General features: G+C 40.9%; 3 protein-coding genes across 5 annotated transcripts in view; 2 read left to right on the top strand and 1 right to left on the bottom strand.

Moving 5' to 3' along the window:
* LOC132875605 (unconventional myosin-XIX) overlaps positions 1 to 9,630 on the top strand; it is a 50,491-nt gene extending 40,861 nt beyond the window's left edge. The window contains exons 18-23 of the mRNA XM_060912503.1: positions 109 to 173; positions 3,648 to 3,805; positions 3,980 to 4,109; positions 5,932 to 6,017; positions 7,075 to 7,392; positions 8,623 to 9,630. Coding sequence (XP_060768486.1) covers positions 109 to 173; positions 3,648 to 3,805; positions 3,980 to 4,109; positions 5,932 to 6,017; positions 7,075 to 7,392; positions 8,623 to 8,748 — 883 coding nt within the window. The 3' untranslated portion in view covers positions 8,749 to 9,630. The remainder of the gene's footprint in view (positions 1 to 108; positions 174 to 3,647; positions 3,806 to 3,979; positions 4,110 to 5,931; positions 6,018 to 7,074; positions 7,393 to 8,622) is intronic.
* Positions 9,112 to 17,108, bottom strand: znhit3 (zinc finger, HIT-type containing 3). 2 transcript variants are annotated; one of them, XM_060912507.1, is made up of 5 exons: positions 16,195 to 17,108; positions 15,945 to 15,982; positions 15,030 to 15,095; positions 14,577 to 14,657; positions 9,112 to 13,012 (listed from the first exon to the last, which is right to left on the bottom strand). In XM_060912507.1, the coding sequence occupies exons 1-5, from the start codon at positions 16,260 to 16,262 to the stop codon at positions 12,819 to 12,821; spliced, it is 447 nt and encodes a 148-aa protein (XP_060768490.1). In that variant the 5' UTR covers positions 16,263 to 17,108; the 3' UTR covers positions 9,112 to 12,818. The 2 variants fall into 2 exon arrangements, with proteins under 2 accessions (XP_060768490.1, XP_060768489.1); XM_060912506.1 differs by having other exon boundaries at positions 9,113 to 13,012; positions 14,577 to 14,660; positions 16,195 to 16,449.
* Positions 16,628 to 26,030, top strand: c1qbp (complement component 1, q subcomponent binding protein). Of its 2 annotated transcripts, none has more exons than XM_060912504.1 (6): positions 16,628 to 17,008; positions 20,668 to 20,818; positions 21,002 to 21,080; positions 23,340 to 23,435; positions 23,623 to 23,748; positions 25,517 to 26,030. In XM_060912504.1, exons 1-6 carry the CDS (start codon positions 16,738 to 16,740, stop codon positions 25,664 to 25,666), a joined length of 873 nt encoding a protein of 290 aa, XP_060768487.1. In that variant the 5' UTR covers positions 16,628 to 16,737; the 3' UTR covers positions 25,667 to 26,030. The 2 variants fall into 2 exon arrangements, with proteins under 2 accessions (XP_060768487.1, XP_060768488.1); XM_060912505.1 differs by having other exon boundaries at positions 16,630 to 16,996.
* The last annotated feature ends 239 nt before the right edge of the window (positions 26,031 to 26,269 follow it).

Consider the following 26,269-nt stretch of genomic DNA (forward strand, 5'->3'; position numbering starts at 1 on the left):
TTGTGTGTTTGGGGAAACTTGGTAGGATGAAGATCAATTAAGTTTTTATGACATGTGCCACCTTTTTTCCCCAGTTATATGCACTGATGCATGTAAATATTTGCGCAGGGTTCCCTATGACAGCTTTATCCAGCGTTACGGGTTGATCACCAACACCAGGTTCCTGGCTCAAGGTGATAAACAATATTTCTTGCTGTTTTATTCTGTGTTTTTCCTTCTGTAATTTCTTCTTTCTTTCCTTTAGTTGCAATTCTCAGCTGATCTGACCCTTTCTTCCACCTTATTAGGATATATATAAAATTTAGAACAGGACCAGGTGTAGATTGACTAGGCTGCTAGCTATGTCAGGTAAATGTGTGCATGCCTTTTACAAGTGAGTGCGTATCTTTTTTGGCATGCGCTTTATTAACCGAGCATCCACCTCTTCCTCTTGGTGACCTTTTGTATTTCTACAGTGTGAAATTCTGCTCTAATTTCTGTTCTGTGCAAGTGGATTGGTTTTTCTTTTCATCATTTAACCCCACATGTACTGTGTATGGTCTGTGTCCATCATCGTCCATCCATCATTCAATATTTTCACTGTTTTAAACACGATTTCTTAAGTCTGGCAAAACATACACTTTCTAAATAACGCTTGGGTCATTTAACCCCTTCATTGCCCTTGGACGAGTCAGGTACGTCATGAAATCTTTTACTGCTGTGCCTTATGATGTCATAAACCCCTCCTTTTATGTACCTTACATGGCACATTACTTTTACTTTACAGTGGCACACATGAATTACAGTCAAGGCCTAAAACATCCTTCCGTCATAAGGCACAGCGGTAAAAGATTTCATGACGTATGTGACTCACCCAAGGGCATTGAAGGGGTTAACATGAGAAAAAGGTTCCGAATAAAAGCATAATTAATTTATTTTTAGATGGTGTTTAAATTTTTTCATTGATGGAACCACACTTATTAGAGTCTCTGTTTTCTGTGGATAAAGATCAGATGGTGTTCCAATAGGATCTACAACTCCACCCTACATAGTGAGCAAACTGTATATAGTGCATAGGAAGCCAGAAAGATTTCTCTGTGAAGATAATCTAATATAATCGTGTTTTTTTTTTTTTTTTTCTCTTAAAGATAAGAAGGCTGGAAAGTTATTTAAATTGAGGGGATTCCTGAGCAAATAACGTGCATGAAATCGCTCGCTTTGTGCAGTCAAGCAGACAGAGGAAGCTCGTGTGTGCGCATGTGCAGGTTTAACTTTGACCGTGCACTGACCGTTACATCATTCTATCGTTAAATGAACAGCTGATCGCACCGAGGTGCTCGCTGATATTTATTAGTTTGGTCCTGCGTTTCCTTTCCTTCGTATACAACAACGTCTTTTCTTCTCGCTTTCCGTTACTGTCATCGGTCTTTCACGTTTCATTCGCGTCATCCATTTTCTCTCCTGTTTCAAATTTGTATCCCACAATGCCTTGAGCGAACTGGGAAAGCCCACTACATGATACATGACGTATCTTGAATTGCGTCATGGTGAAGCAGGAAGAAATAGCTGAGAATTTAGGGCCACATGGCTCTAAATTCATTAATTGTTCTATTAAAAAACTAATAAAATTGGAAGCATGTGATTCGAATTCAGGAACTTTCAGTCCACTAAACAAAAATAATTGGGTGTCGGGGAAAATTCTTTTTATAGCTTTAAGAAACGGATTATAATTTTCACCTGTGAAAAGTTTGTACACCCCTACTCTACTCACATAGGTTTTTCTGTATTTTGTATTTTCTACATTGTAGAACAGTGAAGATATTAACACTATGAAATAACATACGGAATTATGTTTTAAACAAAGTGTTGGGGGGGGGGAACCAATCCCTGTGTCTGAAATTGCTCACTCATTCACTACTCCCTATATAGGGAATTACTATATAGTGAGCTCATTGGTAAAATGAAAAAACGCTTTCGGACGCTACTCCGTTGCGCTGGTATTTACGTCATTACTGTCGCACAATTAAAACGTGCCAGATCAGCTGGCTGGTGGGTTTTCAAAATCATTAACACATGCATGTATTTTTGTGATAAATCCATATTATACTGAGCGCGTTTCCGACATTAATCAATACAAAGTGCCTGCATCTTTCAGTTCTTTTAAATCAAGGCTGAATATTTTCTTCTTTGCCGCTGCCTTTTATTAAATCAAATTTGAGACTTTTAGTTTGATTTCTTTCAGCACGACCGCAATGCATGATGGGATATATTACTTTGGTTAGTGACCATTGTTGTACACTACTTTCTCTGATGCATTGTGGGATACTTTGAGTGCACTATATAGGGTGTAAATAATCCTCACTAAGGTTTCGGACAGCACTACAAAATGGCGTCCTCACTATATAGTGCACTATATAGTGTAGGAAGTGATTTCGGACACGGGGATGGTTTCATATTTTAGATTCTTCAAAGTGGGCAGTGTTTTCCCTTGATTATGCTTTGCATACTTGGCATTATGATGCGCATACTTTCACTATTTTCACCTAGAGGCAATTTATAGTAGGTGCTAGTCCACCAACTGGCATATTTTTGGGAATTGGGAGGAAACTTGGAAACCAACATGGGGAAGAACATACCAAGGCGCAGACAGTAAGCCAAGCTCAAAATCAAGAAATATTTCAAAAGCAGTAAACCAGGAGGAAGTTGGAGAGAGAGACCCTTTTAATTTTATTTTGTTGTGCAAATATGATAATGTAGATTTTACAATATGATATCCGCGCAAAGTGATATTTCATGTTGCAAACCAATTTTGCCCCATTGCATGAGTTGCATGTTACTAGAATCATACAAAGGACACTTAGTTCAGGTTTAGATTCACCATTTAAACCGACACGCATACACACAGGACCAGTCAAACGTTTGGACGCAAGAAGACGTCAGAACTATGAAATAACATCTGGAACATGTATGGAATTATGTGTTAAATACAAGTGTTAAAATATGTTGACGCTTTACACACTATTGGCATTATCTTAACCAACTTCATGAGGTAGTCACTTGGAATGCTTCTCAATTAACAGCTATGCCTCGTCAAAAGTTAATTAGTGGATGAGTTTCTTGCCGCCTTAATGCGTTTTGAGATCAAATGGTAAATAATAATACAGTAAATAGCCCTATTCTACACCACAACTTAATCGTAATCCATATTATTCAAGAACCGCTCAACGAAGTAAAGAGAAACGACATCCATTAGTTTACTTTCAGACATAAAGCATCTTTTTAATTAATAAAAATAAAGAAAAAGCATTGAATTTGAAGGCGTGTCCAAACTTTTGATTGGTACTGTACACGCTCAAAACATGTAGCATAGTGCTGCTGCTGCTAATATTTCCCACAGTTTAACATCATAAGCTCATTAATATTCAGATGAATTGTATTACGAAGGTATTAGTTTCAGGGATTTTACGATCCTAATGTTTTAAATATTAAACAGGCTGCGTTTGTTGTTCACAGGCTGACTGACTGCATCATGAAAATACAATCCTGTCTACATGAGTATTTGTGTGTGGTGATTTAAAAAAAAAAAAGGCACTGATGAGTCAGATGTAGTGGAGTAGTTTTTGTGTGTGTGTGTGGGGTCATAATGCCACAGAGTTTGTTCCCTCTAGGAGCTGAGAACAGGGATCAGATCATTCTCGGCCCTGCTGTACAGGACATTCTGAATGCAGTCCTGAGGACCGGTTCTTCTGACCCTGACCTCACACCCAGCAAGAACATCATGATGCTGCATTGTGGGAAGACCAAAGTGTTCCTGACACATGCCATGGTAATGCCACATCAGCCTTCTCAGCATTCAAACCAGATGAATATGAGCGTTTTGTTCTCGGATCAAAAAAGAAAAAGTACATTTTCCTATGAAATGTATTCCTTCAACATCGATGAATAGTTTTGCTGCCGTGAAGTGACTCCTCTCGCCTCGTGTGTGAATGTCTTTCTCAAGTTGGAGTTATTGGAGGAGCAGAGGTACAGAGTGCGCTCTCAGAAGGCTTTCTCTATCCAGTGCTGCTGGCGACGACACCAGTGCCGTCAGCGAGCCATCAGGACAAAGTGTGCCACGTTCATACAAGCAGGTACAACATGTACAGCATACAGTACATACAGCGGAGCTCAGGCCCGCGCGAGCGGAGCCCCATAGGCATAGTGTTGATACATAAAGAAACCCATCGAGTTGTTTTTTGATGGTTTCGGCCCTGTGCGTGCCTGCCGCCATACCAGTGTTAGTAATTATAATTGCCAGTCGTACATGCCGCCTAGTGGCCAGTGTTGGTAATTGCCAGTTGTACACGCCGCCTAGTGGCCAGTGTTGGTAATTGCCAGTTGTACACGCTGCCTAGTGGCCAGTGTTGGTAATTGCCAGTCGTACACGCTGCCTAGTGGCCAGTGTTGGTAATTGCCAGTCGTACACGCCGCCTAGTGGCCAGTGTTGGTAATTGCCAGTCGTACACGCCGCCTAGTGGCCAGTGTTGGTAATTGCCAGTCGTACACGCCGCCTAGTGGCCAGTGTTGGTAATTGCCAGTCGTACACGCCGCCTAGTGGCCAGTGTTAGTAATTACCAGTCGTACACGCCGCCTAGTGGCCAGTGTTAGGAATTAGTCCTAAACGCCACCTAGTGGCCAATGCTAGTAATTACCAGTCCTAAATGCCGCTTCATGGCCAGTGTTAGTAATTACCAGTCCTTAACACTGGCCACTAGGCAGCCTTTGTAATTACAGTCCTAAACGCCGCCTAGTGGCCAGTGTTGGTAATTGCCGTTTAGGAATTACAGTCCTAAACGCCGCCTAGTGGCCAGTGCTAGTAATTACCAGTCCTAAATGCCGCTTCATGGCCAGTGTTAGTAATTACCAGTCCTTAACACTGGCCACTAGGCAGCCTTTGTAATTACAGTCCTAAACGCTGCCTAGTGGCCAGTGTTGGTAATTGCCAGTCGTACACGCCGCCTAGTGGCCAGTGTTAGTAATTACAGTCCTAAACGCCACCTAGTGGCCAGTGCTAGTAATTACCAGTCCTAAATGCTGCTTCATGGCCAGTTAGTAATTACCAGTCCTTAACACTGGCCACTAGGCAGCCTTTGTAATTAGTCCTAAACGCTGCCTAGTGGCCAGTGTTGGTAATTGCCAGTCCTAAACGCCGCCTAGTGGCCAGTGTTAGGAATTACAGTCCTAAACGCCACCTAGTGGCCAGTGCTGGTAATTACTAGTCCTAAATGCCGCTTCATGGCCAGTGTTAGTAATTACCAGTCCTTAACACTGGCCACTAGGCAGCCTTTGTAATTACAGTCCTAAACGCTGCCTAGTGGCCAGTGTTGGTAATTGCCAGTCGTACACGCCGCCGAGTGGCCAGTGCTGGTAATTGCCAGTCGTGCACGCTGCCGAGTGGCCAGTGCTGGTAATTGCCAGTCGTGCATGCCGCCGAGTGGCCAGTGCTGGTAATTGCCAGTAAAGAAAGAGGCTGGCTATGATATAAGAAAATTCTGCAACCCAGAAACAGATGGGAGCTCTGCTTTTAGGCAGTGCCTAAATCTATATATTAGGGAAATAAACAATGTGAGGGGGAAGCCATGGCCTAAAGGTTTGAGAAGCAGCATTTGGACCAAAAGGTCACTGGTTTGATTCCCTGGACCACCAGGAATGTTTGAAGTGTTCTTGAGCAAGGCACCCCACCCCCAGCTCCCTGGGCTGCCCATTGCTGTGGGTATGTCAGGGTCCTGTTGTACATTGCTCTGGATAAGAGCATCTGCTAAATGCCTGTAATGTAGTGGTGTGATGTGACCCAGCATGATCTGGACTTGCAGTAAAAGTTGATTATTTCATGTAATAACCCCTTGGGATGTGCTTTTGTTTTTATCCCTCCTGAGGATTCTGTCTATCATCCCTGTGTCTGTGTGTTTTCAGTGGTGCGGGGCTGGCTGGTCAGGAGAGAGGTGAGGAGATGGCGAAAAGCTGCTACAGTCATCCAGAATAAATGGAGGTCTTGGAGGGTGAGTTTTAGACCATTGAATGTTTTGCTCTCTGAATCTTAGTTTGATTTTACTGCTTGTTTTGGACATCTAACTCCATTGTACTTCATTCATATTGTTTCAGCATAATCAGGCTTTATTTTTATGGAAAGTGTGAATTTGAGCTTAAAAAGAAAAACCTAAATATAACAACAAAGAAAAGGATCTTGGCAGAGGTGGTAAACTTGCAGATTAAATACAGTGATTTTTTTTTTTTTCCTTTTCTTAGTGGCACTACTGGTTTGGCCAACTATACTGTGTATATATCTCCATTTATTCTATACACATTCACTGGATATGAGCAATCGAGTGCTCTGATTGGCTACTCTACTACTAGGCTATCAGCTCATATACTGTGAGGAGAGAAAAACAAAATGGCTGCGTGTGTTACTGGACCAACTGAGGATGAAATAAAAACTCTACTCATAAACAAAACCACAAAAAAGCAACAAAATATGGAATAAAAGTATTTGACAACTTTTTTTTTTTTTTTTTTAATTTTGGAGAATTATAGCAATTTTCACAAATTGCTACTGTCATTTTGCCAGTTTGTTTATATACATCTTTAAACATTTAAAATGTATTTATTTAGACTGGTTCAAAAGCTCAAAAGTTTGAAAATTTCAGAGCTGAAATGTCCAAGGAAGAATTAAATAAATGTATAAAGCTATTCTATACCTCGGCAAGACGGCACTTTCTACAAAAATAACACTAAAGTCAATTCGTGCAGCCATCGATAGGTTTTTAAGAAGTCTGTCTAAGCGGAAGTTATTTTGTCTGACGTTTTGTATAAAGTTTGTATTTATCGAATTTGCAAAAAATAAACGCTCCGTTTCTCAAAATCCAGTGAATGTGACTAGAATAAGTTATTCCACTCAATCTCGTCATACACGGCTTATCAGCTCTTGTACGACTCGATTTTGTGGAATAATTGTCTCATCTTACACCACCCAGCATATAAATAAGGAGATGATGTGATGGAGGCTGGCTATCATATAGATTTTCAAAAAATATATATAATTTATTTTTTTCTTCCCAGGCTTTGATGGACTCCCTGGCTGAGGCGGAGTTGGATGACGCTGAGGACCTGCAGGAGGAAGAAGCGGCGTGTTCCTTACTGATTCAGAGAGGTTCTGTGCAACTCTCTGGCATCCCCAACCCAATACCCTTCAACAGCTGGCCTATGGGCCTGGCTATGACCTTCACCCCCAGCGTCACTGTGACTCTGACCACTTCAGGTTTCCATAAGGTCACGTCCATCATGGCCACACTGAAGAAGCCCTTCAGGAACGGAGAGTACAAAGTGCAGACCAACCAGTTCAACCATGGCGTGGCCTCCATCCGGGCACAGCCACAGGTGAGACCTCCAAGCTGCTCCAAGTACTCAATCAGTTCTTTGATATAGCACATGATTATCCCTACAGGACACTTTTTCGATGGGGGGAAAAAAAAAAAAAGTTCTATTCCCTTCTAGTGGGTTTTATTCATTTGATTTGATAGCATGCAATATTGTTAGCATATCGCTTATCCTACATATATTGTCACTATGGACAATGGAGCATTCAGTATGGCTTATGATATTGCATGGTTGTCAAGACAACATGACCTCACACATCAGAGCTGATGTGAAAATCCAATGAGGGAGTTTTCTGCTGCACATGTGCAGAAGTATTTCTTTGTTCGCTGGGAAAGTGAAAGACACGCTGAACACCTAAAAGGCTACCAAAACTTGGATATTCTTCACGCACATTTACAAGGGAAAAGCATACCAACGGACATTGAAAAACTGGAAAAGGGACACATTGAAGAGGTAAAACTTCCATGCTAGCAAATGACCGTGACGATCTGTAAACAAGCATGGCCGCCAGGTTTGCTTCGTTAAATACGGAAGATTTTAAGAGAAGTTTGAAAGAGAAAGACGTGTTGAACACACGAAAGGAATGTGTATGTTTAATAATACTGGCTGGCTTTTTTTTTTTGGTCCGTTTGTGGTATATCGGATATATTCTATTCAGCTAGCATGACTTTGAACTCGTCTTCGACTCGCTCAATATCATGCTAGCTGAATGGAATATATCTGATATACCACGAAAAAAGCCAGCCAATATTATTTACGTATCCAGTTCCTTCTGATGATCACTGCGTAGTTGGATAACTACGCAGATAAAAGTTTAAAAAGCATAACGACAGCTGCCTTCTAGGGTATGTTACTGGGATATACAGTAGCTATTGCTCGGTCCCCATCCATCTGTAAAGATATTTTAGTTTCCGGAGCATAACTCAAATTATTCGGAATTTTTTTTTTTTTTTCCCCCAATGAAATCTGTTAAGTGACTAGAGGAGTTGTGCCTTTTGACATTTTGGGATTATTATTATTATTTTTTTTTGTTCCCCCCCCCCCCCGGTATTTCCATGGCAACCAATTCAACTTAAGAAAATTGAGTGGGGTTTCATGGTGGGGGGGTATGTCAACTGCTGATGACTCTTGTTTTAGCTTTACAGAGATATGAATGGTCCTATTTAGGTTGTGGGGAGTTGTTGTGTTGTGTTTTTTTTTAATATATAAACTGTGTACTTTTCTCTGCAGGGCTCTGTGAAGCTCCACATGCAGAGATCTCCTCTCCGCTACGCCGACATGTACCCAGGACTCCACACTGACCAAGTGACCGGGTTTAATCAGATTCTGCTGGACAAAACATCTGCAACTCCATAATTAATCCACTCGAATCGCCCAAAACAACCGTTACCCAAATCGAAGCACTTTCTTTCCTGCTTGTGCATTTTGAATGCCGTGCCAGTGAAACCCATAGCTGCCACGTCTGATCTAATTCAGGGATCCGTTTTGCTGTATATATTCTGTCAACATGGATGTGCCTTTTATTAATTAGTCTACACACTAGGCTATTTTATATCTATTTATTTTGAGATTGTGCTTCCTGCATGAGGAATTCCGATTTTCTAATCAAAGTCTACTACTTATTTGCTTTTGATAACATTTGATGACCGATTATTCCAAAATGTATTGCTTGAAAGATAAACCGAGATAACTGGCCAAAAGGTAAACAGAAACACTAAAGACATGTTTGCACTGGAGATGGAAGTCTATTTCAAAACGGGAAACAATCGCGATACTTGATGGCGGTGTTATATGAGAAGCATATCAAGAAGGAAACGTCTTGCCTCATCAACTATTCCTTTAATTTGTTTAATACATAATCCAATCACAGATTTTATTTAGGATTTATAACTCTGAGAAAAGAGGGAACATGACATTTAACTGGAACGCTTCTGTACTGTTTAGTATTGTATACTATGTACATTTCTGCTTTATTTAAGGCTTATTGCACAGTTACGACAAACCCAATTTTAATGAATAAATACACTATCGAGGATGGTAGCATTTATGACTTAACCAGGAATTGAGTTCTCATGTGTTTTTACTACAGTTTGACTTGGGCTGCTTCCTGTCCTGTCCTCGCACCCAAAAAAAAAAAAAAGTTGATTTCACTGGACCACCACCTTGACTATAGTGTGTATTCACTGGTGTGTGCATTGTATCAACAACTTTATGCAATATCACACTATTTATTTCCATCCAGAGTTGCATGAATTTTTCACCGAGATCTTGACTTGACTTGAGAGAATTGAAGCAGAGGTCGAAGCACATCCCAAAAACTATCAGTGGGGTTAAGGTCAGGACCCTGACGGCCAATTCATGTGTGAAAAATGATTCTTCACGCTCCCTGAAACACACTTTCATAATTCAAACCCTAATTTTATGTCCAAGGAAGCAAAAAAAAAAAATCCATTGATGTGGTGATAGCTGACGACCTGAATGATCAGGTTGTCAGCTGACCTTCATTTTATTGCCCCATAACGTTGCTGAGCCTCAACCTGACCAATTGGAGCAACACTGCCTCCAGAGGCTTGTACAGTGGCCACTATGCATGATAGATGCATTGCTTCATGTCTTACCCTGACACAACCATCACTCAGGAATAGGGTCGATCTGGACTCATCAGTCCACATGACCTTGTTCCATTGCTCCAGAGTCCAATCTTTATGCTCCTGAGCAAAATGAAGCCTTCTCTTCTGATTAGTTTCACCAACAAGTGGTTTTCTGCTGGCCACACAGCTGTTTAGTTCCAATCCTGTGAGTTCTTGTCGCATTATGCACATGGAAATGCTCTTACTTTCACTATTAAACATGGCCGATTAGACTTCAAGTGTTCATGGTCAGTCAAGATGTTTTTCCAACCAAATTTCTCCTGCAAAGTTGACAGTTCTCCACCATCCTTCCAGGTTTTAATAATGCACTGGTCAGTTCTTAACCCAGTTCCAGTCACTTCAGCAATCTCCTTAATAGATTTTTTTTTTTTTGCATGATACAGTTGTGTTCAAAATAATAGCAGTCCAACATGACTAACCAGATCAATCACTGCTTTTGGTAGAAATTATATTACTACATGGCAAATAATTTACCAGTAGGTGTAGTAAAGTCGTAGAAAACCAACAGACCCAACATTCATGATATGCATGCTCCTGAGTCTGTGTAATTGAATAAGTGAAAGGGGCGTGTTCAAAATAATAGCAGTGTGGAGGTTAATTAGTGAGGTCATTCATTCTGTGAAAAAACAGGTGACACTAATTTTAAAGATGAAGCCAGCACATGTTGTACATCCATTTCTCTCTGAAAACCTGAGAAACATGGGTCGTTCCAGACATTGTTCAGAAGAACAGCGTGTTTTGATTAAAACGTTGATTGGAGAGGGGAAAACGCATAAAGAAGTGCAGAAAATGATGGGCTGCTCGGCTAAAATGATCTCCAATGCTTTAAAATGGACAGCAAAGCCAGAGAGACGTGAAAGAAAATGGAAGACTACCATTCGAATGGATCGAAGAATAGCCAGAATGGCAAAGACTCAGCCAATGATCTGCTCCAGCGTGATGAAAGACAGTCTGAAGTTACCTGTGACAATTAGAAGATGCCTGTGTGAAGCTAATCTATCGGCAAGAAGCTCCCGCGAAGTCCGACTGTTAAAAAAAAGACGTGCTGAAGAGGATACAATTTGCCAAAGAACACATCGACTGGCCTAAAGAGAAATGGAGAAACATTTTGTGGACTGATGAAAGTAAGATTGTTCTATTTGGGTCCAAGAGCCGCAGACAGTTTTTCAGACGACCCCCAGACAGTGAATTCAAGCCACAGTACACTCTGAAGACAGTGAAGCATGGTGGTGCAAGCATCATGATATGGGAATGTTTCTCTTACTATGGTGTCGGGCCTATTTATCGCATACCAGGGATCATGGATCAGTTTGCATATATCAAAATACTTGAAGAGGTCATGTTGCCTTATGCTGAAGACGAAATGCCCTTGAAATGGGTGTTTCAACAAGACAACGACCCCAAACACACCAGTAAGCGAGCAGCATCTTGGCTCCAGACCAACAAAATTAAAGTCATGGAGTGGCCAGCCCAATCCCCGGACCTTAATCCGATAGAAAACTTGTGGGGTGACATCAAAAATGCTGTTTCTGAGGCAAAACCAAGAAATGCAGAGGAACTGTGGAATGTTGTCAAATCATCCTGGGCTGGAATACCTGTTCACAGGTGCCAGAAGTTGGTCGACTCCATGCAACACAGATGTGAAGCAGTTCTCAGAAACCGTGGTTATTCAACTAAATATTAGTTTAGTGATTCACAGGAATGCTAAATCCTAAAGATTTTTTTCAGTTTATACAGTCAATATTTGAGTTTGTAATGAAAAATGCAGACACTGCTATTTTTTGAACAGCCCAAAATTCATTTTTCTTCATTTTCTGTAAAGTAATTAAAACACTGATACATTTTTCTTCATGTTTTGATGTAGAATATAATGTGCAGTGTTCCCAATGCATGGAAATAAAAACTATTATAAGGATTTTAAGCTTTAGCCACGTTTTTAAACACACTGCTATTATTTTGAACACAACTGTACAGGCTAATAATTTGACCTTCTGAAACACAGTAACTTCCATGAGCATGGGATGCGTCTTCCAGCATGTTTAAGAAATGAGAAGCTACTCACTGCATCAATTAGGGTTAAAAGAATTTTTCCCAGCTGAAACATTATCACTGCAGTAATAATCCAGTCAAAGGCTCTTAAGTATTTGCTTATTGAAATCCAAAGAGTGACTTTTTGGGGGGGGGGGTTTACAATATTAAAGTTGGAAATCTGGTCCATTTTGAGTATTTGACATTGTAATATTCACGCTCGTCATGTTCAGGAGAATCTTTGGACATTACTTGGCCAAAATATTTCTCCGTGTTCTTATATCAAAACTATAAGCTAATAAACTTGAGGGGGCATATTGGATTTTTGGAAGAAAGAAGGTATAATTTGATCCAAAATGTCAAGTTATTTTGTGTTTTAAAGACTAAATGCTAGTTTCAGATGTGTTTTATAACCAAGCAGTTCTTTACTACAGGAATTTTGGCTTTTTTTTTTTAATATATAAACTCAGTGTTGGTCTTTAACAATTATTTTTTTTTGGTTACAGTACATAACTGAAGAATACTCGAACACTTAACAAAAAAAAAACTATAAACAAATACTATTAAACTGCATTTGCAAGTGAGTCTCGACTCTTAAACTCTCGTAATCCAGCAAAGTCTAGAATGAAGTATATTCCCTATTTTAGGACATGAAAATCCTTGAGAGATCTGAAAGCATTCTGTATACACACACACATCTTATTCTTCCTCAAGCACCAGCCTTAGTGGACGCTCTTAATCTGTTTACTAATCATCATCATCAACATCTTGTATTTCTGTTGGCTCAATAATCTGTAAGCACTGATTGGCGAGCTCTACAAACAGTGGCTCCTGCATGGCTTCCTTCATGGCTTTGGATTTATCCTCAGCTGAATCAACAGTCCGCAGCAGATTCCTCAGATGTGGATTCAGCAGCAGAGTTTTCAGATCCTTAGACTCACCTGCGACAACAAGGTACGATACGATCAGAATCAGAGGAGGAGATTTCCTTATCAATTATCAAACGATGTAAAAACACCCAAGTACAGTTTTTTTTTTTTTTAATGTTTTTTTTTTTTTTTGGGGGGGGGGACTGTAGTTCAGTGAGTGTAGTTGTTTTTAGAAACTGGGTCCCCCTGGGCCATATCTTAAACTACTGAAGATGTCTTCATGAAACATTGTATACGTATCAAGCAATAAATGAACTGGTGCCTTTTGCTATTTTGGATTTTTGAAGAAAAGTATTTCAAATTTTTGCGTTTTTAAAAAAAATTAGATTTTGACTTCGTTTCTAAGAGCAACATTTGTTTCTGGAGCATATATCCAAAACTATTCATGGTATACATGTTAACAAGGTGATGTGCCTTTTCATACTAAATTAAAATTTCTCAATTTCTTTTCATGTTTCCATGGAAACAATTTCAAACTTAGTCTCTCAGGTTAGTCTTAGGGGTAGGTTGTGGTTCTGGAACAGAACTTAAACTAGGAGTGGTATGGTCTTGAAAGTTGGTATGTGTTGATTAAGTAGCCTAATGTATACGTGCCTTTTGATACTAAAATGTGAGAAATTTTAATTTTTAAGCTCAGCTGGACCAAAGGTCCGGCGGGTTTATGTCATGGGCTGCTGAGGTCAGTGTAAAGAGGTAGGGTTGGATTCCTGCAGCAGAACTTGGAAAAAAACGTGACAATATCTTAATTCTCGTATTGTACTTCTTCCCACTCCTTTTTCAAACAATGTGCGGTGTATTGTAATGTCTTAGCTCTTTATTTTATTTAGGTTTTTTTGTCACTTTCTCGTTGTCTTTCTTTTGTATGTACAAATAGTTACTTTTTTTTTATACTTGTTCGAAATAAAAAAAATTCATTCATTCATAAATTCATTCATTCAAATTTGGTATATAGGGCAGGGGATATAGAGGACACTGTCGTGTGTGTGTGTGTGTTTTTAATTATATAAATACGACCCTTATGCTGTAACTTGTCACCATTCAGTCATGGTCGCTGCTTATCCATACCCTCATAAGTAAAGACTGTTCTGGCTTTGAGAACATGATTTATCATCTAAACTCAGTTTGGTGTCCCACCCCACCCATAATCCTTCCAACCCATTTTATCATACATGTAAATGGTTATGTTGCACTGGTTTTGTGCATATATCGGATTTAAAAATCCAGTTAACAAAACTCTCAATCTGCATTTCCGGTATCAAATTTGTAAACGTTTTAGTACGCGTGCTGCATTTGATCTACAAAATAATGCTCAAAATACAATATTGAGTAATCATAATACTAAAATACATAATGTTGTTTTAATATTTTGAAAGACTTCCATTGTGATCCCACAACCGATAATTAACCCTAGATCTCATTAGCTGTAGTTTTGGCGTATACACAAAAATGGTGCTATAATGACACCACCCTGATATCACCAGGTGTTTGGTCCAAAGCACTTTTACATTCTGAGCTTATTGCAAATCTAACCAGTCATATGGCTGTGTGATGAGTCAAACAAACAAACAAACAGTACCTAATAGCTGAAGTTTCTGCAGAGGTACTCTGTCAGACTGACTGTCCTCATCCAGGAGGTCGTCAACAGTCCAGGGTTCAGCTGCTGAAATAGTAAACAAATACTTGTGTATAATGTACCCTATAACACCGGCGGTGTGGCGGTAAAGTGTTACACAAGTTCATCATAGCATTATGTTACTGAATAGATAAGCTACAGTCTAATAGAATAAAACAGCTTTTACTAATTGAGGAACATTAATTTAAATCAGGGACTGTTTTAACTCACCCTAGTTGACTTCAACTAGGGCAAGTGGAACACGGTGCATTAAAAAAAAGGGTACTGGAACACAGCCAATCAGCCTATTCAACAGAAGTAAATAAAAACGGGTGACACACACACATACATATATATGGACTTAGAAACCAATATTCAAGACGTTATACATTAACGCAAATACGAAAGTAAACACACCCTCACTCTGACAGGAATCTGGAGATGGTGCAGGAGGCGTGGTATCTTTCACTGGCTGGCATGAGTCTGGAAATACAGAACACAAAACTGACTGAAAAGGTCTCATTAGAATATCTTCGATGACAGTTTTGCCCTGGAAATATGAGGATACCGAGTTCATATAAGTAAAAGAAACAAGCTGAAAGTTTAGTCATGATTTTCATCCTTCTGGCACAAATGTAAACGTAAAGTGAGCGAGACATACTATACACTGAACTGTGGTACTTAGAGAAATAATCCATTTTCATTTATGAGTAAACTTGCCCTGAGTCATCAGGGTTTTTCTTAGCTGCTTGTCATCCTTTCATTTAGCAAACCCGTTTGTCCAAAGCTAAACTATGGGGGCAGCCATGGCCTGAAGGTCAAAGAAGCAGCCTTGAGCCTAAAGGATGCCTGGTTTGATTCCTGGGACCGGCAAGAAAAACGTGAGGGAGAGTTGAGTGAACGAACAGCACTTTCCCCTCCCTCTGTAGCATGGATGAAGTGCCCTTGCGTAAGGCACCTAATCCCAAACTGTTCGCTGCTCTGGGTATGTGTGCGTGTGCTCATTGCTCGCTTCAGATGGGTTAAATGCAGAGGAGGATTTTTGCTGTACTCGAGTGTACATGTGACAAAAATAAAGGCTTCTTCTTCTTTTAATACTTGGCTACACTCCCAACCAAATAAAACTCAGACACTAAATACTTTTTTGATATGGGTCATGAGGTGGAGATTAAGTCCATCCATTTCTAGCCAAAATATTTCCTTAATCTGATTAACATTAAGCAGAAACATAGCTCAGTTTAACAGTAACCTTGGCACATCATAAATACAGTAATTACATACAGGCTTAATGATTTTAAAACTATATTCAGAAAAAAAAGTTACAAGACTTACCATCATTTTTGTGTTTTTTATAGCACCCTAAAGAACAACTGCAACATAAACAAAACCAAAATGAGGTTTGAGATCATTTGTGTGTGTGTTTTACACACAGGAACATCACACATGGATCCATAAATGATTAAAAACATTTCAACCACTCGATTATACCCGAAAACTAACATTTCAGCTGAAAATTCGGTTAAACTTCTCAATAGTTAAACACATGATTATGTTAATTATTAAGTATTTTAATTTAACTTACTATCTGATTCTACACACAGGACATCTGTATTTAGGAACTTGCTCGCTGCACACTACACAAAGCTGCATGATGCTCAAACAGACCACCAAATGTAATAATCAACATAAAAATAAAATACGTATTATATATATATATATATATATATATTAAAAAAACAGTGAAAACAAACACGCTTCCACTCAGACAGCGCCTCTCATTGAGCTGAGTACTACTTCTTCTTCTTCTTTCGATTAAGGGCGTTTCACAATATTTAATTGTATATCGCCACCTACTGTACAGGAGTGTGTGAGTCGGTCAGGTCAAGTCAGCTGAGTACTAAACGCAGTCTTTCTCCCTATATAGGCACACTACGTTAGGTATAATCGAACGACCCTTTGTAGTGCACTTCATATTTAGCAGTTTAGATTTGGAACACTTCAGTGGTAGAAACCTCTTCCGGTGCAGAGTTCATATGTGAGGTCATAGTGTCCTTCCACACGTGTTTCGAGCACATTCTGTGGGTTCTGGTTGCTGGTGAGGAGTGAAGTGAAGAGAAGTGCAGCCATGCTGAAATCTTTAACACGCGCTGTTAGCATCGCGGCTCGCTTGAGCACGAACAAGGCCCCGAGTGGGTCTGTGTGCCGCGCCGCCGGGCCGCTCTTCACCTCCGCGCTGTGCGCTCCGACCTCGGCTACGACGCGGCCGTTCACCCGCTCGCTATGGATGATGTGCAACAACAGTGCGGCGTCCGACCGCAGAGGCAAACTGCTCGTTTCCAAACACACACTCCCGTCCTGCGGCTGTGGAGGCCTTCATACAGAAGGTAAAGTCGGAGGTATTAACTTCCCCTAACTATAGCCTAGCTGTTTAGCCCATTAGCCGGTTATGCTAGCATCCGCGCGAGGTTAAATCTAATTATAAATAACGCACGCACGCGCGCGCTTCATGTGCAATTTTCAGTTCAGTTGGCACAAAATGGCGGCCGTTGTTAAATAATACCTTATTAAATCAAGTTTTAGAACATTTCTGACCTCAGAAATCTGCTTTAACGTGATTTATTGAACACCTGAGTAATACGTTGCTTGGTAACAGAAGTATGTGTGGTCATTTTGTTGCCTGAAATGTAGAACTGCACCGGATTTGACGTCACGTACTGACACTTTACGACACTTTGCGACCTTGAATGACGAAACAGGGATGACACCTTTTCATAACTCATTAGTTTATCTTCAGTAACAGGTTTATCCTGGTCAGCTCTGTGGTGGATTCAGAGTCTCTCTCAGGAACTATGGGTTTGAGAGCACTGTCTCCTCATAGCAAGAAGGTTCTGGGTTCGAGCTCAGTGGCTGACTGGGGCTTTTCTGTGTGGAGTTTGCATGTTCTCCCTGTGTGTGTGGGGGGGTTTCGTCCCACAGTCCAAAGACATGCACTTAGGCTAACTGGCCCATAGGTGTGAATGGTTGAGAAGAGAAAGCCTCTATAATAATCTCGGAATATAATAATAATATTCCGAGTCTCTCTCAGGAACTAGGGGTCTGAGAGCAGCCGAGAGGGGGACTCAGCTCGCTTCAGCCGTGCTTAGCACCCAAAACTCGCACGGTTTTGGAGTGGGGCTGAAGCGAGCCAAACCGAGCCGAGTGGGGCTAGGGGCGTGAGGAGACACTCCCCTGTGCACTGATTGGTGAGGAGGAGTGTCCTCACATGCCCACACACGCCCCGCGAGCACGCTGGGATCTGTAAACACCGCAAACCCGGAAGAAGAAGAATTACGAATTACGAGAATTTCTGAAGCCTTATGCGCCTCACCTCATCTATACGCTCTTGCCAGTATCTGTTGGCGTTGTCGGTGACAACAAGCCACAGCACCAAGACCAGCAACACTAACGACTCTATGTTTATTGTTTACTATCCGGGGCGTGAGACTACCGCTTAAAAGATCACTGATGTCACTGTTTGCGCCGCCTAACGACATCACGTGACGTCCACCCACTTTCGCTAACTCCACCCAATGTGTCCACCCACTTCCAGCCAGCACGGTTCAGCGCGGTTGTAGTCGAAATGCAACTCCAACAGCCCCGCTCAGCCCGACTCAGCACGGCACGGCTCAGCCCAACTCAGCCGCGTTGGTAGTGGAAAAGCGGCATTAGGCTAACTGGCCCATAAGTGTGAATGTGCATGCGAATGGTCGAGCGGAGAAAACCTATAATAATCTGATAGAAGTCAACAGCAAACCACTACTGTAATTCTTCCCTAGAAACTTGGACGGACCTGCCGTCAGACAGAACACTAAAGAAGAAGATACCAGTCCATCACAGGGCACTACGTACAGTCACACTAAGGAGAAATATAGACCGTTTGCCCATGACCCTCTCTGATTTAGCTGTGTCCACCATCTTTGTGGAATAACACACGAGTAGCAAAAGTACCTTAATATGAAGTGTCGCAAATTTGCACAGTTATCGGCTGCTCAAAGAATTCCGCGAAGGCCGGAGTCAGATTGTTTAGTTTACCTGCCGTTAAAATGCAAACGGAAGGTCTAACCCGTAGATGACAGACAGTGGCTTGCAAATCTGAACAGATCTGACATAAAAGACCAACTACAAATATGTACGAGCATGTGCAGGTCATTTTGTAAAGGGTACATTTTATATTTCTACCGTTTGTGAACCATAGGCAAAATATATATAAAGATGTGATATACATGTAAGTGCTATTCTAATTTGTATTGCAGTTACAAGTGCATAGCACAAAGCCCCAGTAAAATGTAGGTAGTTGAGCTCGGTAAAATGTTGCCTTAGAAGACGTCAATAATTAGGTTGTTTTTTTTTGGTTTGTGTTTTGTGTAACATTTGCCCACGTTAGGAACCTACTAGATCCTTACAGTAAACTTGTGCTAAACTTTTGTACGCTTTCATCTACTTCCCAGTGACGAAGCTAGTAGTTAACACCAGGTAATTCACGAGGTCTGTGTAATTCACACCTGGCCACATCCATACATCGTCTTCATACTCTACAACGTTGCTGTACGGATCCACCCCGAACATTCTTTTCCCTGTACGTGACTTTGTCACTATTACTCAATTCGTGATATATTTGCGAAAAATTACAGTTCACCAGTGTACCCTCCTCGGTCGCCATGGATGCTATCCCGCAAAGATGGCGGACACAACAAAATCGGAGAGCGTCTTGAGAGATTCATGACGCAAGTGCAAACGGTCTATACAGTACTGTGCAAGAGTCTTAAGGCCAATTTATGCTGACAACCCAGTCCTTGCAGATAGCGTTGCAGACAGTGTCTGCGTAGCCCCCCCACCTCCGCAGACGCTCTGCGCGCACCTCCCAAAAATTGTGACCACCGCAGAAGCCTCGCAGACAAGAGGGCTCTGATTGGTCCACTCTACCCGCTGTACACGCACTTCCGCTTCCCTACTTTCCCGGTTTGTTTTGTTTTCACGACCGGCATTTTTAAAAACACGAGCGAAGATGGAGCAGCACAAAGAGCGGTTGATTGAGGAAGTACGTACATCTATACGACTCCAGTTCTAGTCATTATAAAAAAAAAGTTCTAGTCATTATAAGTAACTGGAGGATAAACACTCCACTAACCACACCCACCAACTACTCCTAGCGACTTCGCGCCCCCTTACGTTGTGCCGGTGAATAACGTCGCGCACGCCTATTACTCCCCGCTCAACGATAAATTACAACTGTCTGCGAAAAGCTATCTGCGAAAGCCTTGTCGCAAGAGCATGCAGAGGCCTTTAGGCACATTTTAAAGAAATGCTGTAGACCAAAAATGGCTTAAAAATACTGAAGTGTTTCAACGTTAAAACCTATAAACCATAATAAATTATTTATATTAGCCATAATAAATAAAACAGTGTCAGTATTTGGTGTGAGACGACCCTTTGCTTTAAAAAAAAAAAAAAAGTCTCAGGTACAACGAGTACAGTTTAATGCAGAAATGAGCTGTAGGTTTTACTGAGCATCTTACAGAACCAGCCAGTTCTTCTGGACACTTTGACTGTCACACTCGCTTCTTAATTTTACACCAAAACCCAGTAGCCTTCATTATGCTTTTTTAATCTGAACAGTGCTCTTATGTAATATGCTGCTCACATACAAACATTTAAAAAAAATTTCTGTAACATTTAATTTTGTGCTGGAAAACGAACATTTGGGACTCTGAAATGTTTTTGTACTGACTCGATAATGTAGAAGTCATAAAATAGAAATCTATAACAGTTTTTGTATGAGAAAAAACAATACTGAAGACTTTTGCGCAGTTAGCTAGTCCATCTACAGGTTTGTTTTTGGAAAGCCACATGAATAGAAATTCCACACAAACAAGCCCAAGTTCAGGATCAGAGACCCCGTAGCTGTGAATCGGCAACACTACCAACTGCACTGCCATGCCGCCTTTCTTTGTGTTTGTACGTTTTGTAAATGAGTCCATCTGATCTTTATTTTTCATCATATCCCAATGTCTTATAGGTGACAAAGCATTTGCAGAATTTCTCTCAGATGAAATCAAAGAGGAGAAGAAGATCCAGAAAAACAAGACGCTTCCTAAAATGTCTGGAGGATGGGAGCTCGAGCTGAATGGCACTGAAGCAAAACTTTCTCGCTCCCTCTCTGGAGAGAAGTAAGTCTGCCAAGCTCGTTCATTACATAAACTGTTAGTGGATTGGAGCAGAGAATGTGTCAGATTGCAAAACATGTCTGAGACCACTGAATTTTTTTTTTTTCCCCTCATTTAAAAAAAAAAATATTTGTATGACCTCCTCCTCCTTATCTGCCAAACATACCTTCCTGATTTGTTTCACAGAGTGACGATCACCTTCAACATTAACAATAGCATTCCCCCAAACCTGGAGGAAGAGCCAGAGCAGGCTGAGGACAATGAGGTAGAACCTGCACTCACTTTCATTCACATCTATGGCTCTAAACAGATTCCCCCCAAATTCAGTCTGCATTTAAAGCACATCTGAAGGCAATTTCTTGCAAATTGTGAGGAAATGTGTGGAGTGAATGAAGCTGGACAGTGGTAAAAGATGCACTTTTTGACAGTGGTTTTAGATTTGCACTCGCCTATGCTTTATTAGGAACGTGTGCATCTGCTTATTTGTGTAATGTATCCAATCAGCCAATCATGTAGCAGCTGTGCAATACATAAAATCATACAGCAAGGTTACAGTAAAACAATCACATGGAGAGCAGAAATGCATTCTAGAATGTGCCACATGTCGAGCCTTGAAGTTTTTGAATTGGCCACGAACAGGAATCCGAGGCAACAGGTTCGCTGAAACTGGGCACCCATGATTGGCTAATGATGCTCGAATTGACAGGGGTGAGAGATTATCGCTACGCTCACACTGCAAGGCTTAATGCTCAATTCCGATTTTTTTGTGAAATCCGATTTTTTTGTGAGGTCGTTCACATTAACAAATGTATGCGACTTGTATGTGATCCTCAGTATGAACGAAAAGCGACCTAAAAGTGTTCCGCATGCGCATTGCAGGATACGACGACGTCACGCGCAGTGAGCATGGCCAGTGTTTACGGAAGTAAAACCGCCCGGTTGCGGTATGACCCATCCAATCTAGCTTGAATAGCTGCATCCCCCCAAATGGAAATCAGCTCCCTAACCTCTGCGTCCTTCCATTGAGAAGATTCAGAACCTTCACAGCCCGAAGCGTCCCTTGCATTGATGTCATGCGCAGGGGCGCAGATACGTTTTTTGAACTGGGGGGACAAAAAACTGGGGGGGACAAAGCTGCCAGCAAACCAACCCCAACCCCGATATGCCTGTCAAACTTGTTGCTAGTAACCATAGCAACCAAGCTCGAGCTCGCAACCTGTGCAGTCTGCGCAGCTCAACCAACCGAATATCAGTCTTTGTTTTATGTGAGTTGTTGCAACTATGTATACACTGCTGTGCACCTCAATAAACCGAATGGTAATTAGTCTTTTGATTTTTCCGTGAGGTTTGCCTTATACAAAGAAAGACAGCATAGACGTTTTTTCCTCCCTATAAGTGGGGGGGACCGAACGAGGTGAATTTAAATCTGGGTGGGACGAGTCCCCCCCTCTATCTGCGTCCGTGATTATGCGCCATGTTGTTGTAACTTTTTTTGAGAGACCCGCCGCCTACTTCAGTGCAGAATAGTGACGTTTGTGGCTTATTGATGACGTGTAAGTCGGATGAATGCGACCTGGCGGTTCAGACTGAAGTCGCATATGAAAAGAGCGGATAGGAATCGGAATTAGGACCACATATCCAAACGGCCTGCGTCGGATTTGAAAAAATCGGATCTGTGTCGTTCATATTGTCAATAAAAGATCGGATACAGGTCACGTATGGGCGAAAAGATCGGATTTGAGTCACTTCAGCCTGCAGTGTGAACGTAGCCTATGTCGCCTCTCCCTGAGAGCACAGGCCAATTTTGCTCTTTTGAGCTCTCGGCCATGGACTTGAACTCCTTAGATCAGATTGAATCATCAGGATTTGAACTAGCTGTCTTTGAGTGATCGGGCAAATGCTTTTCTGTTGTGCCTCTTGAGGGTATTTATTTAATTTTTTAAATAAATGGATTTAACTGATTTGCAAATTTTTGGACAGTCCCTTTATAAATAAATGAGGTATCCTGAAGCATTTTATTGTTATATTAACATTGCAATAACATGGTAGGCCTTTTAACACAGTGCACATTACTGACACCTGGTGGTCAAAAAGGATGAAATGCAGATTCAGCAGCCCATTCCTCATAGTTAGTTCGTTATTTAATTATCAATCAGTGATGGATTGTTTAAACCCCCCCCCCAATTAAGTAGACCTTGAAAACACAACCTAATAAATGAGTGTTTCCAGATTTATAGTTATGTATGTAGGCCTAATTAAAGCAAGTTGTGTACATTAAAAAATATATTTTTTGGACTGTATATTTAGGCGTGCTTGGGTATTTTAATATTATTCACAATACTTCGACATTTCTATTTGAATTAAGACACCCCTTTTTTTTTTTGAGGGGTGGGTATCAGCGCCAAAACCCTTTATCGGTTCAGGCCCTAATTGCTACATCATCTCGGTTTATTTGTATTGCATAATGTGTATAATAGTGTATTGTTACAATGCTAACGTTTGTATTTGCCCCTCTGCTTTTCAGCCAGACGTCGTATCCACACCTAACTTTGTCGTTGAGGTGACTAAACAGGGGGCAAAGAATTCCTTGGTGTTTGATTGCCATTTTCCAGAGGATGAGGTAAACCTCTAGAATTTTTTTTTTTTTTTTTGAAACAAGCAAATAAAATCTTTTTTAAAAATAAAATGAAACTCCTCACTGCATGGTGAATATCCCAAGGTTTCCATAATGAAAGCATTCAGTCCTGATTTGTTATGCTCAGTGCTATATTGGACCATACATCCAAAGCTTGTTTGACTCTGAGCAGATTGGCCATGGTGAGGAAGAGGACGAGAGCAATATTTTCACCATCCGTGAAGTCAGTTTCCAGCCTGAAGGAGAGGAGGACTGGAAGGAGACGAGCTACACCCTCAACACAGACTCTCTGGACTGGGTATGTGTCCTTATCTAGAGTAGGATAATTTAAATTAAAAATTAAATTTATAAAAGTGATCTGAAACATGGACTATAGAGGGAACGGGAGTGTGTGTGTGTGTGTGTGTGTGTGTGTTTAAAAGACGTTATCGTCACGAGTGCAAAGAACATTGTAGGCATTTTAAAACAGTGCACATTACTGACACCTGGTGGTCCAAAGGAAGAACTGCAGCTTTGTAGCAGATTTAGCAGCCCATTCCTCATAGTTCATGTTATTTAAGGAAATTAAATTAAAGAGACTAGTAATACTAAACATGCAGTTTGGGTTTAAAAAACAATCAGCTTGGAGAGCAGGATGCCTGCAGCAGTTACGATTTTTAATGTGGTTGCCTGCAAATTCCTACCTACAAACTATTGCTCCCCTATCAGATGATGGTTTACAACCAGTTTGGGAGGGTAAAGGCTCACACTTGATTCCTCTGAACCATGTGAAACTAACCAACTGTGTTTTTGAACTGCTGCTCATACCGGTGCTATTAGCCCTCTTCTGCCTACATGACCTCATAGATGCCCATGAATGGTTTGTTTGTTTATTTAAGCAAGACCAATTTTGCTCCCTTGGCTTAAAGGGATAGTTTGGGATTTTTGACATGAATCTGTATGGCATCCCCATCAACAGTGTCGTGCAAACACACTGACTTACCCCCGACAGCATCCTGTGAGTCCAGTTCTTGTCCAGTTTTGGTCCAGACGAAAGTAGTCCGGCAAGTTTGTTGGGGTCACGAAAGTAAAACGTTTTTTGTCTCAAAACAGTATGTGTTCAAAAGAGTGATATATTTGCATCACAAAACCGTTGCCAAATAAAAAGTCAGACCTCGAAATCGCTTGGCACTATTTTCTCTCCCTTCTTATCACTGCGCGCTGCCGCCAGGTGACAGCCACGGCTGTTTCATTCATTGTTTACTGCTAGCAAAGTTTACGACAGCGACGTTGAAAACATTGACTTCATCTCACAGCCAAAGGGATATCTTTATGAACCCGAATATACAGATGAAGAAATTCGCCAGATGGAGTTAGAACGGGCAGAGATAGAAAGGGTGGACAGAGAAGTGGAAGAAGGTGAAGCTGGAGCCGCAGCTTGTTAGCGCCGCTGATCTGAACTCCTAATCACTGCCAAACAATGGGAAAGGTGTTGATTCCTGCGCAGGTGTCAACATGACAGCGCGCAGTGATACCGAGGGAGACAAAATATAGCGCCAAATAATTGCGAGGTCTGACTTTTTTTTTTATTTGGCAACGGTTTTGTGATGCAAATATCACTCTTTTGAACACATACTGTTTTGAGAAGAAAAACGCTTTACTTTCGTGACCCCAACAAATTTGCCGGACTACTTTCGTCTGGACCAAAACTAGACAAGAACTGGACTCGCAGGATGCTGCCGGGGGTAAGTCAGTGTGTTTGCACGACACTGTTGACGGGGATGCCATACAGATTCATGTCAAAAATCCCGAACTATTGCTTTAAGGCCATGGACAGCCATGTGGAGTTCAAATGTGTCTTTCCTGACAACAGGGATGTAATTTTAATACAAACTGAGTTTGAGTTTAAGAACTTTTAAGCACAACTTAAATCAGGAAATAACATAAGGGATGCTTTACTTGTTAGGAACTCTAATTAATTTGCCCAAAATGTCTTAAGTTGCTTCACTGACATGAGAATAAAATAAGTTATTGTAGGAAGCATTTTCCTTTATGCTCATGACTGTTAATCTTTTTCATCTCCACAGGCTCTTTATGATCATTTAATGGACTTCTTGGCTGATCGTGGTGTTGACAACACCTTTGCAGATGAGCTGATTGAGCTGAGCACAGCACTAGAGCATCGGGAGTACATCAAGTTCCTGGAGGATCTCAGCGGTTTCGTCAAATGCCACTGATCAGATTGTGTGCGGTTGTTGTCTTCTGTGCAGATAATAGGAAATGCTAACAATAAAAGACGTAGTACGAAACTTTTATACTTTTTTTTTTGTATTTTGAATAAATTAAGTGTAGTATATGGTCTTTGAATGTACATGTTGAGCTGTTAATTTATGGAACTTGATGTATGGAACTTAAGGTTGGAAACACTTTTAGAAACCTTTAATCTAGCACTGGGCTTAATTTGTGGTGGGGATGTGTCAAACTATATTTGCAGGGAAAATAATTGTGCAAAGTTCCTCACGATTTGGAAATGCTCATCAAAGGAAACATCCTTCCATCAATAGTGTCCTCAAAAATAAAATTCACACACCTGAGTATGAACTTTGTTTCCCCAGTGATTAATTTCGAAAGAAGTGCTAGGTAAATATTGAGTCTCAAACCGAAACAATCCACAGATCTTATCAAAAAAATTTAGATTAGATCAAGTACACCTTATAGGCATATATTTCAGGATTGTGAAATGTATAACCCTAGTATTAAAGGAGAAAAAAAAAGTCATCAGTACTGATCAACTATTTATATTAAAAAAAAAAAAACACCAAGAACTGTTTAACATAGTA

This window comes from Neoarius graeffei, chromosome 28 (assembly GCF_027579695.1).
Source record: "Neoarius graeffei isolate fNeoGra1 chromosome 28, fNeoGra1.pri, whole genome shotgun sequence".
NCBI lineage: Eukaryota > Metazoa > Chordata > Actinopteri > Siluriformes > Ariidae > Neoarius > Neoarius graeffei.

Excerpts from the sequence above, each read along its gene's own strand:
- znhit3 (XM_060912506.1), bottom strand. The coding sequence starts at position 16,262 with ATGCAGCTTTGTGTAGTGTGCAGCGAGCAAGTTCCTAAATACAGATGT. Across the intron at positions 15,983-16,194 it reads CCTGTGTGTAGAATCAGATA|TTGTTCTTTAGGGTGCTATA; the intron begins GTAAGTTAAATT and ends TTTATGTTGCAG. Across the intron at positions 15,096-15,944 it reads TAAAAAACACAAAAATGATG|ACTCATGCCAGCCAGTGAAA; the intron begins GTAAGTCTTGTA and ends CTGTATTTCCAG.
- c1qbp (XM_060912504.1), top strand. The coding sequence starts at position 16,738 with ATGCTGAAATCTTTAACACGCGCTGTTAGCATCGCGGCTCGCTTGAGC. Across the intron at positions 17,009-20,667 it reads TACAGAAGGTAAAGTCGGAG|GTGACAAAGCATTTGCAGAA; the intron begins GTATTAACTTCC and ends AATGTCTTATAG. Across the intron at positions 20,819-21,001 it reads CGCTCCCTCTCTGGAGAGAA|AGTGACGATCACCTTCAACA; the intron begins GTAAGTCTGCCA and ends TTTGTTTCACAG.